The sequence below is a fragment of the Papilio xuthus genome, unplaced genomic scaffold (assembly GCF_000836235.2).
Source record: "Papilio xuthus unplaced genomic scaffold, Pxut_1.1 DF827597.1, whole genome shotgun sequence".
NCBI lineage: Eukaryota > Metazoa > Arthropoda > Insecta > Lepidoptera > Papilionidae > Papilio > Papilio xuthus.
In genome coordinates, this window is record NW_013531052.1 from 1,341,540 (window position 1) to 1,359,087 (window position 17,548).

The following is a 17,548-nucleotide window of genomic DNA, read 5'->3' on the forward strand; positions in this document are numbered from 1 at the left end:
CATGCAAATGTCTATGGTCTGACAGAAACATTTTAATGCGCATACCACCTTGAGAATGCGGACACATTACATCGCACGATTTCATTTGACGATATTAATTCAAGTTAATAAATTATGAATTTATTTTCAATAATCCCGTAGACCACTTACGGTTGGGTGTTTGTTTAAACAACAAAATGTTAAATTGGGCGCTTTCAATAAGTGTGCACTGCGGGTGTGTGCGGCGGCGTCCCGCAGCGCCCCGTTGCTGGGCCCACCGGCCTAAACACACGCAGACCGCGGGGCGCCTCGCCTCGCTCACTAATAACACCGTCTTTCCCTCTGTCATGCCTTATTTCATCTCGACGTGTCTCGTTTTTTCCACGACTCGGTTTTTTCCCCGTCCCGCGAACCGACCCCGAACAATAACAATAAAACGAATCGCTGATGATAGTAATTCTTCATCCTCATTGTCTTTTGGCAGTTTCGTGGAATAAAATATGTTGCGCTCTCGCGACTTGATATCTGAACGTCATATTATAAATGGCGTCGTTTAAAATATTTTAATACCCGCTACGGCAGGGCGATATTAATTTAGTACGGTCGAGTTGAGCGGCTTCGCTGCCACTGCTGTGCTGGAATGTTAAATGACGGATTACAGACCTCCGAGATCGGGAGATAAGCGCTGCCGGACATCTTACTGATTCTATCGCTGTCCTCCGCCTTCCACCCCATCCTACGTCTATCCTCTATTTACACAAAATTCCATAAGTAAACTTATTGAAAACAACTACTTCCTTAGTACATTTTTAAACCTTTTCAAAGGAATAGGAAGCTGTATAAATTTTTATAAATTTTGTCTAAACCTGCAAACATTACTATTTAAATATGCTCTATTTACATTTTATAAAACTATCTACTACTTTTTTTAAAGTCATAAACAAAAAGATGACACGTTCACATTAAACTTTTCTATTTTTAATCTATATTACTCATGACAATCGTTGCTAAGCTGCTGTTATTTCAATATGTCAATTTTACCAAACGTCGAAAGCGTTTAAGAAATCAAAGTGAATTAAGAAGTATTAAGTTTATAAATATGGTGAAAATATCAGTAGAAATGGTGCGAAAAAAGGCAGAACATCATGACCGACTGTTAGCTCCTCTAGAAGAAATTTCGCTACACCAAGAAAACATTGAGAAGATCGAATTTATTCAAAACTGGTGTCCAAAACTGAGAATACTTCTCTTGCAAAGCAATTTAATCGCAAAGATAGAAAACTTGAACAAACTCAAACACCTACAATATCTTAATTTGGCACTTAATAATATAGAAGTTATAGAAAACCTTGACAGATGTGAATCTTTAACTAAATTAGACTTAACTTTAAATTTTATTGGCAAAATTGTGAGCATCGAGTCGCTGGTTGGGAACTACAACCTTCAGAATTTATATTTAACTGGAAATCCTTGTACTGACTTTGATAATTACCGTGACTTCGTTATTGGAACTTTACCCCAGCTTGCTACTCTAGATGGCGTTGAAATCGACCGATCGAACCGCATAATGGCGTTACAAAACCTTCCTATTATAAGATCTGATATTTTATTCGAACAACAAAAATATCTATGCCAACGTCAAAAGCAAAAGACAAGACTACAGAATGATATTACAAATAAATGGGAAAATGAATACAAGGACATGGATCCGGAAGAGAGAAACAAAAAATTTTGGGCTGAGAAATGTGAACATGCACCTGAAGTCAGATATGAAATAGAACACATGCGTCAACTAAAACTAAAGAGTGAGGAACCCGAAAAAAAAGAAGAAAAAAGGCCTATTAAGTTATTTGCTCCCGATGGCAGACCGTTTAACATAAATCAAGCGAAGATAAAGTTCATGTTTAGTGACGCGGAACCAGATAAATTTATATTAGATTTGGCCGTGTACAAACATTTAGATAGTAGTCTCCTTGATATTGACGTCCAAACGAATTACGTACGGGTCACACTCAAGGGGAAAATTTTTCAACTCCATCTACCGGAAGAAGTTGAAACTACCAACGCTGTAGCTGAACGTTCACAAACAACTGGCCACTTGGTCGTGACGATGCCTAAAGTTAATGGCACTATAAAATCAAAGATGGCGCTGAAGTCAAATTCGAAAACTCAAATAGACCAACAATGCAAAGAAAATCAAACCACTATTACAGGGCAAAGTAAAAGGGAATTTCTGGAGATTGGACCAGCTGAAGATGTCCTTGACCTTACTAAAATTACTAAAAAGTCAAATCTTTCATACATAGACCCACGATTTACATTAGACGAAAAGAAACCGTCTCATAACTTTGTTGATGATCCAGAAGTTCCACCACTTGTTTAAGCAAATAAAACAATTAAAATAAACAAAGATTTCAAAAATAATTGGTGATTAATTAAAACACAATCAAGTTAAATATAACGTATAATACTTTAGGACAAATATAGTTTTTTTTACATTTAAATTTATTAAAGCTTTGTCGTGGTTTAAATTAACTCAAAGAGAAAATTCATAACAGACAAGCATACATAAATAGTTTCTTAAAATTTATATGTTATTTACAACGTACAAATGAAATTATTTTAATTGACAAGAATGACAGAAAACATATTCGTAGTCATTGTTTTCGCATTTTGTTGTTGTTTTAGCCGCTAGTTTTTATTTCTTTTCGTAAAACGAGCGAAATTTTGTAATACTTTTGTAAAACGAATGTGCGTTATGCTTAAGGCGTTAGAATAAGACGACTTTACATAACAAACTTAATTAATGAGAATTAGCTGACTTCAAACTATGCGAGTTTCCAAAGTACGCATACAATAATTACACGCATTCATCATATATCCTTATTTACTATTTCAAATTTCTGTAACACTTAATTTCAACTAGCATAACACTAATATTTTGGTTATAAAGTCATCTAGTTAGGACTTACGTTACGTTAAGTATTTTTTTTATATCATAAGGTGGCAAACGAGCGAGCGGCCACCTGAAATCGCTGATATAGCGAAGTGACCGTTGCCCATAGACATACGCAATTGCATATGCGTTGCCTACCTCTAATCGACGGAGGAGAGAATGCACAGAAAGGGAATACCCTTTCCATGCATCCTCTCATCCGGAAAGTCCACTTCCACTTTTCATCCTTTCCAAAAAAGGTGGGAAGGGAAAGAGGACTTAATTAGGCCTCCGGGACGCACACTTATCAGACGAAACGCAAATTGCTTCCACTTGACGCCTGTCTTCTGTGTGGTCGTGGTATTCGCCGGGCGAGCCGGGACAATTCGTGCGAAGATGTTAAAGTGGACTCTACCACAGTTAAAGTAGCTTACGTAATAATCTAGATATGTAGGATTTTACCGTTGACTGCCGTAATATTTTACTAATTTTATATGTACTTCATAACGATTCGACTGATTGAAGAAAAATAAAAGTAAGTACAGAGACTTTCAAATATCTATGCCGCTCGGAATATCGTAGGAGTCGTTGCGCAGGACACAATGTTAGATGTAGTGTGCAATGCGCAGCGCGCAGGTGACCTTGAGCGGCCAAGATATTTGAAAAGACGTATACTTGGTGTTAGAGCAGTAAATGCTCGGTACTAAAACTTAAGTTTAAAACGTTAAATTCAGATTTGAACGAATCAAGTTAGGACCGACATCGTAATTTGGGCCGTTAGCTGTTAGATTTATTCACGCCGATGCTATTCCGTTTAGTTCCGCTGGTGCCGCGACCATGAAGGTTTTGAAGCCGTCAATATCTCTTATCTCCTTGGATGTGAACTTGGCGGATATCTGGTGCCGGCCGCCCCAAGGAGGTGTAAGCTTGAACTGAGCTGTCGCGAATTCACCCGGAGCAACATTCTGTACAAAAACATGATCATATTAACATATCACCAGGTCAAATCTTAAGATAGAAAGACTAATAAAATATCTTCATATCAAAAAGTCTTTGGAATTTTTTTTTTAAATTGAAAAAATTCAAATGAAATTCGAAGCAAATGAAATTCCAAACAAATGTAATCCTACAGTTTTAAAAACGAAAGTTATAACTTCAAATCATTTTAATAAGCATAACAAGGCTTCACGATTTCTCATTGATTGAATTAATCTATATGAACACGCAAGCACATACAATGTACAGATTACCTGCTACCACCAAAACTACTTACCGTACTTACCGTGGGTTCCTGATACCAAAACCTTGGTATAAAACATATCGTTCTGTCATTATCTGTGACAAAACAGAGGTAACAATATTTTTTAATCGCAGATTTTGGACTCAGAAACCCACAGTTAATTCTTAACTGTCTTATGAACTACTTTAAATATAGAGTTTTATTTACCTCATTTAACTCAATCTTAAGCTGTTGATCTAATCCGGGGCCTTGTATGTAGAACTTTCCGTTCTTCAGTGGTATCGGCAAAGGATTTTCGACTCTAACGGTTACGTTCATCTCTTGATGAGAAATCGGTTTTCCATCGATTTCAATCTTTATATCAGGATTACGTACTCTGAAGTCATCTTGTGCGAAATAGTCAAACTGCTTATCGACTATTGTCGCTAAGCATGCAATGTTGAATGAAGCCTAGAATTAAATAAATATCATATTAGAATAAATTATGAACTGAAATTATATTATAACTACTTTTTCTTGACATTTAAATAATACTATAATATCCAATTCTGACATTATAGCGATGAAGTTTGAGAAGAAATGTCCAACATAACAAAGACTTTTATAATCCGATTTGATGAACTACCGAATGTTTATTTAAATGCATAATTTCTCACAGTCGTCAGTATAAGGAAGCAACTAACCTGATCTACAAGCTTCTTGAAGTAATCATCAAAAGTGACCATTAATGTAACCACTTCTTTAGCCTCGGGTGTCAAGTTGATGTCAAACTCTTTCCTCTTGACTCCGTCGCCTGTTTTCCCGGTGTATGTCACCGTGTCCACTCTCAGTACACCTTTCACTTGGTGTGGAGTCACCATAGAGCGATTGTTAATATGCAGCACCTGTAATTATAAAAAATGTAGAGTCAATAATAACTTAATATCTCGATTTCATGTTTTGTTTGTTTGTATTTTATAGGCTCAGAAACGACTGAACCGATTTGAAATTCTTTCACGAGCTACACTATCTCTGTGACATAGGCTATACATGTTTCTAGGTTTCTTTTTAATTTCGCGCGGAAAATATGGCAAGCAACTACTATGAGTTGACTGTGGTTTTTATCAAGCTTTTTTATTTATCGGTATAAATTTAGGTTATCTTTCTGAATGAAAAATAATTTATTTTCTTGTGCATTATAAATAAAAATTGAATATACTTACGACACTAAAATCTTGTCCAATTTTAATGTCGTCTCTTAATTCGAAGTCGAAAAGTACATCATTAAAGGCATCATTGAGATAATATCTTGCGAAAATACTTTCAGATTTTCGAAGAGCCTTCTCCATCGTCTCCCTCTCCTCCCACGTTCGCTCAGGATACTTATATGTGTCTGTAATATCCTGGAATTATAAAACTTCATCATAAGACGTGTCATAAATCAAAGCGCCTTCAAGAATTTAAGAGCAAATTTATTGGAATTAAACTCCACCGTGACGTCATGTTACTACTAATATTCTGTTATTGAAGATTCTCGATATAGGAGTTGTGGGAAAATAGACTGAATATTTTCTTACTTCTCGTTCCATAGTTCCAATAGCCTTAGTGGATATATACTGGCCAATCGAGGTCGTATCGCGAGCCATTAACTTCAAAGGTTGAATTTCGCCAGAGTATTTCCATAACACCTGAAATAAAAAAACATAATGATGATATTCATATATAAATATAATAATAAAAAAGTATAGAGCTACAGGTTTAGACCATTCATTTGAATAAAGATATCTTTCTTCTTCTGTATTCTCTTTTCCTCATTCTTCTTCTCTCTTTCTCTCCCTCTTTAATATCCCCTCTCCAGTCTCTCTCTTTGATGAGCTAAGAATAGTTAAACAAAGTATTCGTACCTTATCAGCGTTCACTTGTGCGAAGACGTACGACACATCATAGGGTCGCTGCAATTCTGCCTCCCGCACAGCGCGCAGTGACGCCGGTCCCAGCCGGTAGATATCCTCCGATGTCTCCTGCGGCGTTGAGTCGATTGCTTGCCACCCACCGTACTCAGGTCCTAAGTCTGGTCGCTCCATCCATACCTTGGAAAAAATAGACTTATTGAATAAATTGTACACCAAATTTGTGGTGAAATCAAAATCTATTTTTGACTCAAAACAATGCCAAATACACAACAAAGATGGGAAAGACATATAAAAAAGTTAACGTATTGCGTCCACCACGTAACATCCGTTATCTAACATGTTTTCAAGGTTGACTGTCCATATTCTGAATACATATATGACACGGCATAGTTTGCAACAACCTTTGTTAGATAAATATTGTTTTAGTCAGTTAAGAGATGGTCAGTTGACCTAAGAAGGTCAAATGACCATCTCATAAATATTCGTAAGTATGTAAATATACTTTGCATATTTATCTCAATTTGAGTAATGGTAAAGCTTTGTAGATATATTTTTATTGGCATTCAGCATGCCAGATGTTCCAATAAAATACGAACTTTATTTAATTCGGTATATTAAAGAGTTTTACAGCCCATTTAGGAGTAAAAATAGATTTAAGTACACTATACCTCATTCCAGACATGATAATTCCAAACGGAATCTCTGGTGAATTCCTCCAGCGTGTTGCCCTCCTCGTCTTTGATTATATCGATGGTGAGGCTTCCCTGACTATCGTGTGCTGCGTCATATCCGGTCACAGGTCTGCAGGGAATGCCAAGCGCTCTGCAGACTGAAAGAACATAAGTATTATTAATTGTACATCTACAATAATGTAGAGATGAAAGCTCTTAATGAACAAGTCTGTTCGAAGACGCGTATTTCTAATCATTCTTAATAATTGGCTACAAACTACTTACTAAGAAATGGACTAAGTGCCGATTTTTTTTTGATCTAGCAGATTCTAAGTCTCTACCAAAGGCTAAAACGTAGAGAACGTAGAAATAGCAAAGAATTTGAACGATTGAATTCGTTTATAAAGTACACCTTTTAGTATTTTTAATGACTTTCTCTCATTTTTTTCCTTCTCCTATCTTTCGTAGAATAAGATTGTTTCATTTGTCTTAGAAAGTAGTTGTAATCGTACTCGTTACTCATAAGCTCTTATAAAGACTTAAAATACTTACTCGTTGTCAAAACACCAGCGTAAACCCAACACTGCGCGTATTTCACAGGTTTCTTCTTTTCATAGTACTTTTGCAGGATGGACAGTGAGCCGACCCACTTGAGGGGATGTGTGCCTCCATTGTAATCGCTAAGCTCCGAGCCCCAGTTCCCGAACAGTACCCCATTGTCGTCCTGCACGTTGACGGCCGCGGAGAGAGCGCGCACTGTTCTGATCGGATCGCTTCTAGCACGACCCTTGACCTTAATTTACATAAGAATATTTAGTTAGCATGTCGGATGTTACTCATACTTGATGACTAATTGTCATAATAGTCGTCACTAAAGAATTTTTTGATTTGCATACGTTGACATTAAAATTAATTTTACATGAAACATTGAATGTATTGAATTTTACAAATATTTAATTCAAACTTAGTTTTCTTGGAACAGATAAACTCTAAAGTATAAAACATTGTGTGCTTAAGAAAGTTTGTAATATTTAGATGTAGTCAACATAATGCGGTAAAATAGCGAACAGTTAGTATATTGGAATCCAATCCTCCTACATAAAATTGCATTCAAGGTGCAAATGTTAATATTAATTGTATTGGTTAAACCATTTTCTATAATTTTATTGGAAATAGATAAAGATTTAAACAACAACTATTTAAAACAATCGATAAAGTTTTTAATCATCTTTAAAAATCTTGACTCAATTTTCGAGAATATTCGAACTGCGGTCTTCTGACCTCATATTTAACTGACAACCTAAACGCATGCTTGCAGCAAACGACGCCTTTGATACATAAGTCACAATAGTTTTTCGCGGAAATTGTAAAGATTCACATAAAATCAATTCCAAATTCTTCACCAGATATTTTCCTAAGAACTAAGCAGTGAGTCATATTTTATTATATAGACAAACAGTACCTACCTTGCCAACTTCCCTGACTAGATATAAGGCACAGTCTAGAATATCCTTTTCATATTGGGCGTAGTTCCAGGGCGAAGGCTTGATGCGGTTGTACACACCTCTGTACATCAGACCTCCGTCCTCCTGCACGTACTCCTCGCGGTGATTTGGACCTAAACAATATATAGAACTTTGTTGTAAAAAAATGTTCCTAAGATATGGGAACGTTTAGATGGATGGATGTTAGATGGTATCTCCAGAATTCAACCGATCTTAATTAAGTTTTTTTTTTAATTTTACACGGAGGAAGTCACGGGCGACAGTTAGTTATATTATAAACAATAGATCGCATAAAATGAGACTTGACCGCGATGACGTCATAATGAAGTAGGTGGTGTACAGTGCACAAAAAAGATTAAGTAATGTAATGCAATAAAAGTAACAAATATACTGCACTAATTTTCATCTGGCCCGTTTATTGTTTAAAAATAATGGTGTAATATACATAATGTTACCAATACTTTTCAAATTTCATCAAAAACTTTAGCCAAGGATATTGCAAGTATTTATTTTATTATAGATAAGTACATGGTATGTAGCATTTTTTTAATTATATGCCACCTCTTTATTAGGCATTTTGATACGTGTATATGTAATACAAACGCGTTACTCTTGTAGACTCATAGCTTGTGGTCACTTCATAAGTCACTTGAGGTTAATTGTCCACTAGAGGTCTTTAAGATACCGTATATAAATAGACCACATCTCTTATCACCTTGATTTGTGTTGTAGGTTTCAATAAATACGGACCAGTGCAGTCTTACTTTTATCAATTCATTATCTGGTTATATAAAGCTCTCCGATAGTTCTGACTTACCCGGCATGTATACACTGTCGTTCAAGCACCAAGGATTGAAGAGGATGTACACCGGCTGTGGATGAGTGTAACTTAGCGACTCTCCGGTGACAAGCTTTGTATCAACGTCGATCTTCCACGCGGCGACGATACAGTCAACAGCCGGAGTGACAACTACCATCAGATGTGAGTCTACCTGACCCTCGTACACTGCGCTCCACGAGCCCACAGTCTCCGAACCCTTCTCCAGTAAAGCTACTGCTGCTGATGTGTCGTCTGATGGTCCACGCTTCTCCACATCTGTTCGGAAAATTGTATTAGTTCTATTTCCCTTCTAAATACATAATGAAAAACAGAATTTTTGAACCCTCAACTTCCCGTTTCATAGCCTAACCTAACTCAGATCTTTTCATGTATAGTCCACATAACGTGGTTTCGCACCAAAAATAAAATGGTCTCTAACGTATCGCGATTCGATCGATAAAGAATATCATGAGAAATTACAATTCAACACTTTATTAGCAAATTAAATTGTTTTTAAGATGTACTATTTTTAACATTTAATCCCATAAGAATATTATTTGAAGAAAAGAAGCGAAAACGACGAATTATCAAACTCTATTTTCACATCTTTTCTTTAGAGAAGAAAACCTCGGATAACAAAGCAAATAACATACCTCCCACGTAGAATATGAAGGAAATAGCGTCTCTAGTCGCATCGTACGGTCTGTTCATTAATATGTCGAGTTTGAAGGCCTGACCTCGTCTGACAACCAGACATCTGTCAACATTCCTTGTCATCAAATTGAACTTGCTGGTATGATGGTTTTCCCCGTTCGTTTCTATACAGAAGTCTATCCCTTGTACCGCGAGCACGCCTTGTCTAGTTCCGCTGATGACATCTGAATAAACAAACAGATACAGTTTGAATGTATACTTAATATACGATGTACTATAAATAAATAAAACAATTGCACGTCTGCTCTTAAGTTATTTAAAATATGTGAGTTTTTTATTAACATTGTAATTTGATCCATGGTAATTGTTTCATCCGCTTTATTTCTTAGTAAATATGCAAATATCAGACGCGTAGGTTTCCTCCGAGCCCCTCGGTGGGGACATATAGTGAGCTGATGGTGATGATGATGACTCTCTTTAAATTGATTTAAATCTTGACTCACTAACTTACTCTAAATATAGTAGGTACTTATGTTCATTTTATTTCGTTTTTATTTCTATTCTATTTTAGATTATATGCAGTTAGTTCTACTTAATGCTTACAGTAATTTCAGGAAGGATAAACAAAATTTAACTCTTAGTGTAAGATCAAACAATTTTTATATTTAACTAGCTCTAGCCCGCTCCGTCCGCGCGGGATTAACAACTAGATAGTAGACGACCTACTGAATATGCATATAAAATTTCATAAAAATCGGACAAATCGTTTCGAAGGAGTTTGGTAACTAACATTGTGACACGATAATTTTATACTTTAGAATTTGTTAAAAATCGCGATAATAACACAATAAAATTTTGTAGGTAAAAATAAAATAACAAAAAAATCATTCATTGATGCAATCACGGTTAGGAATTTTCGTGTCTCGCAGTTGGCCTCCCGCCAATTTATTACACCTAAAAATAGCATTTTTATTTAAACAATCTTTATTCTTATAAGGCAATAGTATTCTATACGATTTTTTTTAAATATTAAATAAACAGACCTGGCTGGAACGGTACAATAATATACTTCTGTTTCCTTCCAAAATAATATCTCCATAAATTTTTAAAATATTCCATTTTCGCACTGTTATGAACTATACACTTCCTAAATTATTTTCATTACATCAACATATCTGTACGACTATAAATCGAATAGTTTAAAGACTGTTCAAACTCCGACTTTGAGGAGATGCTAATTGTGTGAGCAAGCGTGCTGTTCTTTTGGTATGCCGTCATATACTGTGTTTCCCGCCTTCGGACCTATAATGCTATATCTAACTCTATCGGTGATCTCATAATATCAACAAAGTGGAACCAATTCCTCAGTTAAATTGACGAGGGATAGTTATCATTTCAAACTACTCTTACTCATAAATTATACACATAAAAAACAACATTTTATTATCAACTAGCTATCGCCTGCGACTCCGTCCTCACGGAATTAAAAACATTAAAAAGTAGTCTATGTCTTATTCCAGACTATGTTTTACATCTATGCCAAATTTCAGAGAAATCTTTTCAGCCGTTCCGGAGATACCTTCAAACAAACATCCACCCATTTTAACATTCTCATCTATAATATTAGTAAGAGTAAGAAGTAAGATAAATTATCTATGTTTACATTCGAGTTAAAATATTAAAAAAACAAACTAAATTTTATATCGATGGATGTTATTATTTATTTAACCTCCAAATAAAAATACATTTAACGTAATCTGTCAAAGTTTTCTCAGTAATGTATGAGCAATTGTACACTTGACGACTTATTCTGGTTCAGGGACAATGACTAGTAATCAAATGACTCCATTCTCTATGTAATTTAAGAAGTGTTAATGGTTATAGGTTACGCTTTAGTCACGAGTCCTTTATCCTAAACGCGGTGAATAGATATAACATTCGATTTTTAAAAGACTATAAACTTCTTAATGTGTGTACTTTTTAATATTTCAAATATCGAATGCCTACGATGAAAAAAAAAGAAAAATTAAAAACATAAATCTTATCAGCCAGTGCGTTACATTAACAATTATATCACGATCTTGACCATAAATAATAAGGTCAATTAACTGTTACCGTTCCCGATATTTCAATTACTCGCACTAGGGCTCTATGTATAAATTGATATGGAAAAATGTATCCTCAATTTCAAATTCTGTTAAACTGGTTGCAGTAGGTCACAATGGGACGTACATTCAGACATACTAAATAGATCTTCATTAATTCTCAGTGCATACTTCATTATCAACATATATTGCACATTTGATGTGATTTCGGCTTCGTCTGCGTAAAATACTGGTAGCATTTTGATTATTAAGTAAGGGGGGCCAGGCTATTGCCAACCACGCGGACAAAGTGCGGGTTGGTTAGACTTCACACACATCTTTGTATTTCTTCATTGTATGTTTTGCACTGCAAGCACGGCGTGTGTAAATCGAAAATCGAATAACACATCGGTACATGGCGGGATTCAAACCCAGGACCTTCAGATTACAAGTAAGTAAGCCACAGACGCCCAGTACAAATAACATGAACAAATATTGCATTTGAGGGCGCGTGCGTCAGCGTTTCTCAATATAACCTCTTACGGCGCACTCAGACCTACCATAGTATTGGAACGAGAGCTATTTAGAGCTGCCACGGTGAAAACGTTTTTTCCATCATAGTATAGTTGGATATTTCATCATATGAACAACTATAGAAAATATTACGTCTACATTTATGACCGCCGTACGTTTTTTTAACCAAAAATAATTATTTAATTATTACAAAATGAAAGCTCTCTTTTTATGTTACAATAATAGCAAAAATGACATGTACTTACTATTTTTAGGTTTCAATAGAGTTATACTGCTTAGATTTTTTTTTAATAATATCGGATATGTAATGTAACTTAGATGATTACTTTTTGTGATAATATATATAAGAAAAGGCACAGACAGACAAAGAGATCGGATTAGTATTTATTGATATTCATAAAAATGTAAGCGGAGTGTGGAGATAGAATAAATAGTAAGCATAAATCAATTTCACCTTCATCTTCATCTTTTATAGATTTTTACGGAAACAGTTATGGCGGCAAATCTTTTGAAATCTCTCATTTAAGTAGTTTTTAACAAAAATGGTATTAATTAGTGTAGTGGGTGAGTCGTATAACTATACTAAGATCTAACATGGCCTTGAAAGGTTTTCCCACACAGATGCTGCGTAGGTTTCTCTGCTAATATATGGTTATCTTAAACGCATTCGCATTGAGTATACATTCGTCATTGTCAGTCACGGTGCTTTTCATTCATTTACTTCTGTCTGTCATCAGTTTCATAATTAATACACCAATTATCAATAGGTACTGTTAGGAAGAAAATTCGGAAATTAGCTAGTCTATTGACTGGCCTTACTAAAATGTTGAAATTTGTGTTCCCACACGTTCATTTTCTGACACTTGACTTTGTAACGAAAGCACATCATTCGCGCCAAAGGATTGTAATTAATAGGGTCTAAAAGTACCAATAGTTTTAAAATTGTGTGGCATAACTCTACCTTCATTTGTAATTTGGCTATAGATATCTTACCATCTTACTAATATTATAAATGCGAAAGTTTGGATGGGTGTTAGCTACTAGGAATCTCGCAAACCGCTTAAGCGATCTCGATTAAATTTGGCACGCTTATAGAACATAGTCTGGAAGAATACACAACCTACATACTTTGTTTTTTTTTTAATTTCTTGCGGACGATGTCGCGGGTATAATCTAGTACCTAAAAAGGCCCGTGAATGACTAATGTCATTACATCATCCATGTCAGACATTACTTATTCTTGTTATCTTTTTTTTTAAAGGGAATGATAGAAACGACAATATTACCGTAATACAAGTTACGACATTTATCAAAGAACACCGTTAAGGTCAAACGACGACGTCATAATTGTCATTCTTATTCATGTTTTCCTCATTGATCATTAATTTAGACGCAGAACAAATAAATAGTAATTAATTTTGCATGCCACGAGATTTTATTTTAATGTATTATAATTTTGAATTAAATTATTTATTACTTAAACATTGTGTCATTACAAAAGACATTTTAATTTGTAGTCAATTTTATCTCTATCCTGTATTTTACTAGCTGTCGCCCGCAATTCTGAAGGCACGGAATTAAAAATAAACTTTTAGTATCTTATCTTTTCTTCCAGACTATGTTTTACATCTATGCAAAATTCATCGAGATCCATGCAGCCGTTCTAGAGATACCTTCAAACATCCATCCATACAAGCATTTGATTTTTAATATTGGTAAGATTGAATGTGAAATAAAGCTCTATTTTGCCAGTTAATTTCTGAAAAAAAAAATGTTAAAAGATGTAGAGACTTTAGTGTGTAGTATCTATAATAATGCGACACTAGTTTACCTTGAATGTTGATCAGATACTATAAAACCTCTTTGCAGCTTATCTCTTGTTTTTGTTTGTTATACTAAACGTAATCTATAGGCCTTAATTTGATGCAATACCAACAAACTATGCTACAAAATTATCTATAGTGAATTCAGTACTAAATTATATATTTAATTAGTAAGGAAAATGTCTAAATAAATGCAGGTCTTTTATAAGGTAATAATAACGCATTAACCATAATTTGTCAAAAACCCGCAACAAGAAAACTATTTTTTTAAATTTCGAACAGATAAAGTCGTGAGCAACAACCACTTATAACAATTTTTTTTTAAATATCTTTTTCATAACCTACTTGTCTTTTAATCTAAAACGACACACGTTATTTATGTACATGTACGCTTGAAATAAATGACATACAAACAAAACAGATTATTTTGTATTCCCATTTGATAGAGATAAATTAACAGCAAGATAATGTGCAGCACATGTCTGTCATTCATCATAAAAATTCAAAAAATTACAAAACAATATTAAGGCAGATAAGATCTACATATCAATTCAATTTTACGACGTTTCATTTAAAAACTTTTAATTAAGAACTTAATATATTTTTATTATCTATTAAATTTATATAGCAGCATAATAATTTCAATTAACTATTAATAGGGTATAAATAAAAGGAACACGCTTCGTAAGTACTTAATCTTTATATATATAATTCTTCTGTGAGTGTGTATGTCACTGAACTTCTCTCGAACGACTGGACCGATTTTGATGAAATTTTTTGTGTGTGTTCAAGGGGATCTGGGAATGGTTTAGATTCACAATTTTCATCAAATATTTACTTCATATTAATTTATTCAAATTAAAGACGTGTAGACAGGACAACGTCTGTCGGGTCCGCTAGTTTATTTATATAAATATGTGTAACATGTCATGAATCATTTAGTGATATGCACGGGGAATCCTCTTCCCACGCCATTCAGATTTCAGTGCCTGACGTAAATACATCTCATATAGCCATCGCTGACTCCATCCGCGCGGAATTAAAAAAAACTTAATGAGTAGCTTATGTGTTCTTCTAGACTAAGTTCCACATCAGTGCTAAATTTATCAAGATCCTTTGAACCGTTCCGGAGATACCTTCAAACAAACATACATCCATTCATCTAAATATTGGTAAAATAATAAGAAGTAAGATAATAGTTTCACAACTAATAGAGGGTATGAAAAGGGATGAACTAATTTGAAGGAGGAGGTAATATTGTTTGGACATTTATCCACCAACACCTTCACGGGCACCAGCACCGACACGAGCTAATTTCTATCCGAGATGAAAATGACGTGACGGCGGTCATTTGTTCACAGCGAAGATCTACGTGAAATTTTTTCGTAATTAAGAAACTCCTTTACTCTTGTCCCACAGTCGTTATTTACTGTTACTATTAGCTTTATTAATCAGTTAATATCATATTTAAGTATCTTGGCCACTATTTATTTTAATCAATTATAAATTAACTAATAAAAAGAAACAAAAACCGTCTGTTTACGACGTGACGGCACCGGCAAGGTGGACACAGCACATCGTGCCGTCATAATTTGTGTGACGGTGTCCAGTTGTGTCTGTATTTTATAATTCAGTCCTTATTATAATAGATGCAATTTGACTAAGCTATAAGTAAGTACTGATCAACCTGCACTTGATTACCGAAGGCTGAACCGGTTTATATCTTACGCAACAGTTTGCATTCCTAAAGCGGTAGCATAAATATGGAGACAACAGCGCCATCTTTGAAGTAACTTTTATTTTTAACTTCTGAAGGAAGAAAGTTCATAAAATTCATTAATGTCTATAAGTTCCTTTATTCTCGTTAGTTTATGGATTAATTTGGAGATTGTTTTTTCTATATCGGTCATTCGCTTTGATGAACATTTATAGGTATTTATATATCAAAAATTAACTGACTTCGAGATATCACAGAAGATCTTAAATAAACCTTAAACAAAGTTTCTTTCATGACTTTTTTTATTTTTTGTTTTCTGGATTTGGAAGTTTTTTTTTAATTTTTACGGTTACTCCTACTTATTTAATTATTTTTAAAAACTTCAAATGTATTGAATTTATATACAGGGCTCTATGTATATAAGTTGCATTAGTTATAATACGTTCCAATTAACAAAGATAATCTGTTTTTAACGGGATATCATTAAATAAAGCAATTAATCGCTAATAATAGGTAGTAAGATGATAAATTATCAACGATTTTCTTGTTAAAAAAAGGAATTTAATTGTTAGTTATTGTTTTTGTACATTTGTTTCGGCAGTGAAAACCCAAGGTAATACCTAGCAGTTATCAAAATTAATTACTTATTATCCGTATCAATAAACATGTGACCTTGACTTACCATTAGATGTGTCAAGTAGAGGGGGCCGTGGCAGTTTCTTTAGGTCCCAGGAATCTGAGTTACTGTCCAGACAACAAGAACACCGAAGAGGACAGCACCCAGTCAGCTTGCTTTTCACCGCTCCCATCTTCAACACTTACTAACAATCATAAACGAATAAACACAAGCTCTAAACACAAGATCCACTTAAAAATCAATTATCACACACGAAATTCCAACGCCGAATCGATTTCAAAAATCTCTCGTTTGTTTACACAATCCGCCGCTACGTAAACAGTAGCGCCTTACTTCTTAAATTAGAGGTTCACCAGTTCTTAAGATAAACCGTATACAATGACGTAAAACACACACACCAAAGAATAAACGATTTTCGATTTATTACTATTTTTACGAAAAAAATCTGCGCGTGCGCACCACTCGGCGACTACAATTCGTCTAATGTACGCACGCATTCGCGTCGCCCTATAGGGGAGATGTTACGTGACCTCTTATCAGACTCGCAAAAACCCAGGACGCTTCGATGTCTAAGCGGTACATCACCCTAATGAATAAGTAATGAATCACATTCGCTTAAATTACTCACTATTCTGATGGGTGCAATTTCGATTATTAATTGTGTCCTACTTATTTTTAACAAGAAAAAACACATTTTATTATTAATCATACGTAATATTCCTTAAAACCTACGCTGAGGATAATTACAAAGAAAACATTTTAAATACTCAATTTTTCCACAATCTTACTTTAACAAAATCTGACCATTGATACCCTTTAAGCAATAAATTATTCAAACTTTCATAAAACAAAACCATAAAGTAAGATATAAACGACTCCTACGTATATTTCTACAATATCGGCACCAACTAGTTTCGAGCCCACTGGGGGCCATTCATTAGGATGAAGGAAGTTACGTACAATGATATTTCTGAATAAAAATTTCCAATCGTGTGTAAAAAAAAGTAAAAACGATTTATATTGTAATCCAAGAATCAAAATCTCTGTTTAAAAATAT

The 17,548-nt window shown here is 34.5% G+C and overlaps 2 protein-coding genes across 3 annotated transcripts; one reads left to right on the plus strand and one right to left on the minus strand.

Moving 5' to 3' along the window:
- The first annotated feature begins 1,006 nt into the window (after positions 1–1,006).
- tilB (touch insensitive larva B) lies at positions 1,007–2,397 on the plus strand. Its single transcript, XM_013312723.1, has one exon. It carries the CDS (start codon positions 1,079–1,081, stop codon positions 2,360–2,362), a length of 1,284 nt encoding a protein of 427 aa, XP_013168177.1. The 5' UTR covers positions 1,007–1,078; the 3' UTR covers positions 2,363–2,397.
- Positions 2,398–3,258: 861 nt separating this feature from the next.
- Positions 3,259–16,977, minus strand: LOC106118349 (annulin). Of its 2 annotated transcripts, none has more exons than XM_013312997.1 (12): positions 16,537–16,977; positions 9,696–9,920; positions 9,040–9,318; positions 8,184–8,335; positions 7,270–7,510; positions 6,715–6,875; positions 6,038–6,223; positions 5,711–5,821; positions 5,357–5,536; positions 4,838–5,038; positions 4,362–4,604; positions 3,259–3,879 (listed from the first exon to the last, which is right to left on the minus strand). In XM_013312997.1, the coding sequence occupies exons 1-12, from the start codon at positions 16,661–16,663 to the stop codon at positions 3,709–3,711; spliced, it is 2,277 nt and encodes a 758-aa protein (XP_013168451.1). In that variant the 5' UTR covers positions 16,664–16,977; the 3' UTR covers positions 3,259–3,708. The 2 variants fall into 2 exon arrangements, with proteins under 2 accessions (XP_013168451.1, XP_013168452.1); XM_013312998.1 differs by lacking the exon at positions 16,537–16,977 and adding an exon at positions 10,740–10,986.
- Between the last annotated feature and the right edge of the window lie 571 nt (positions 16,978–17,548).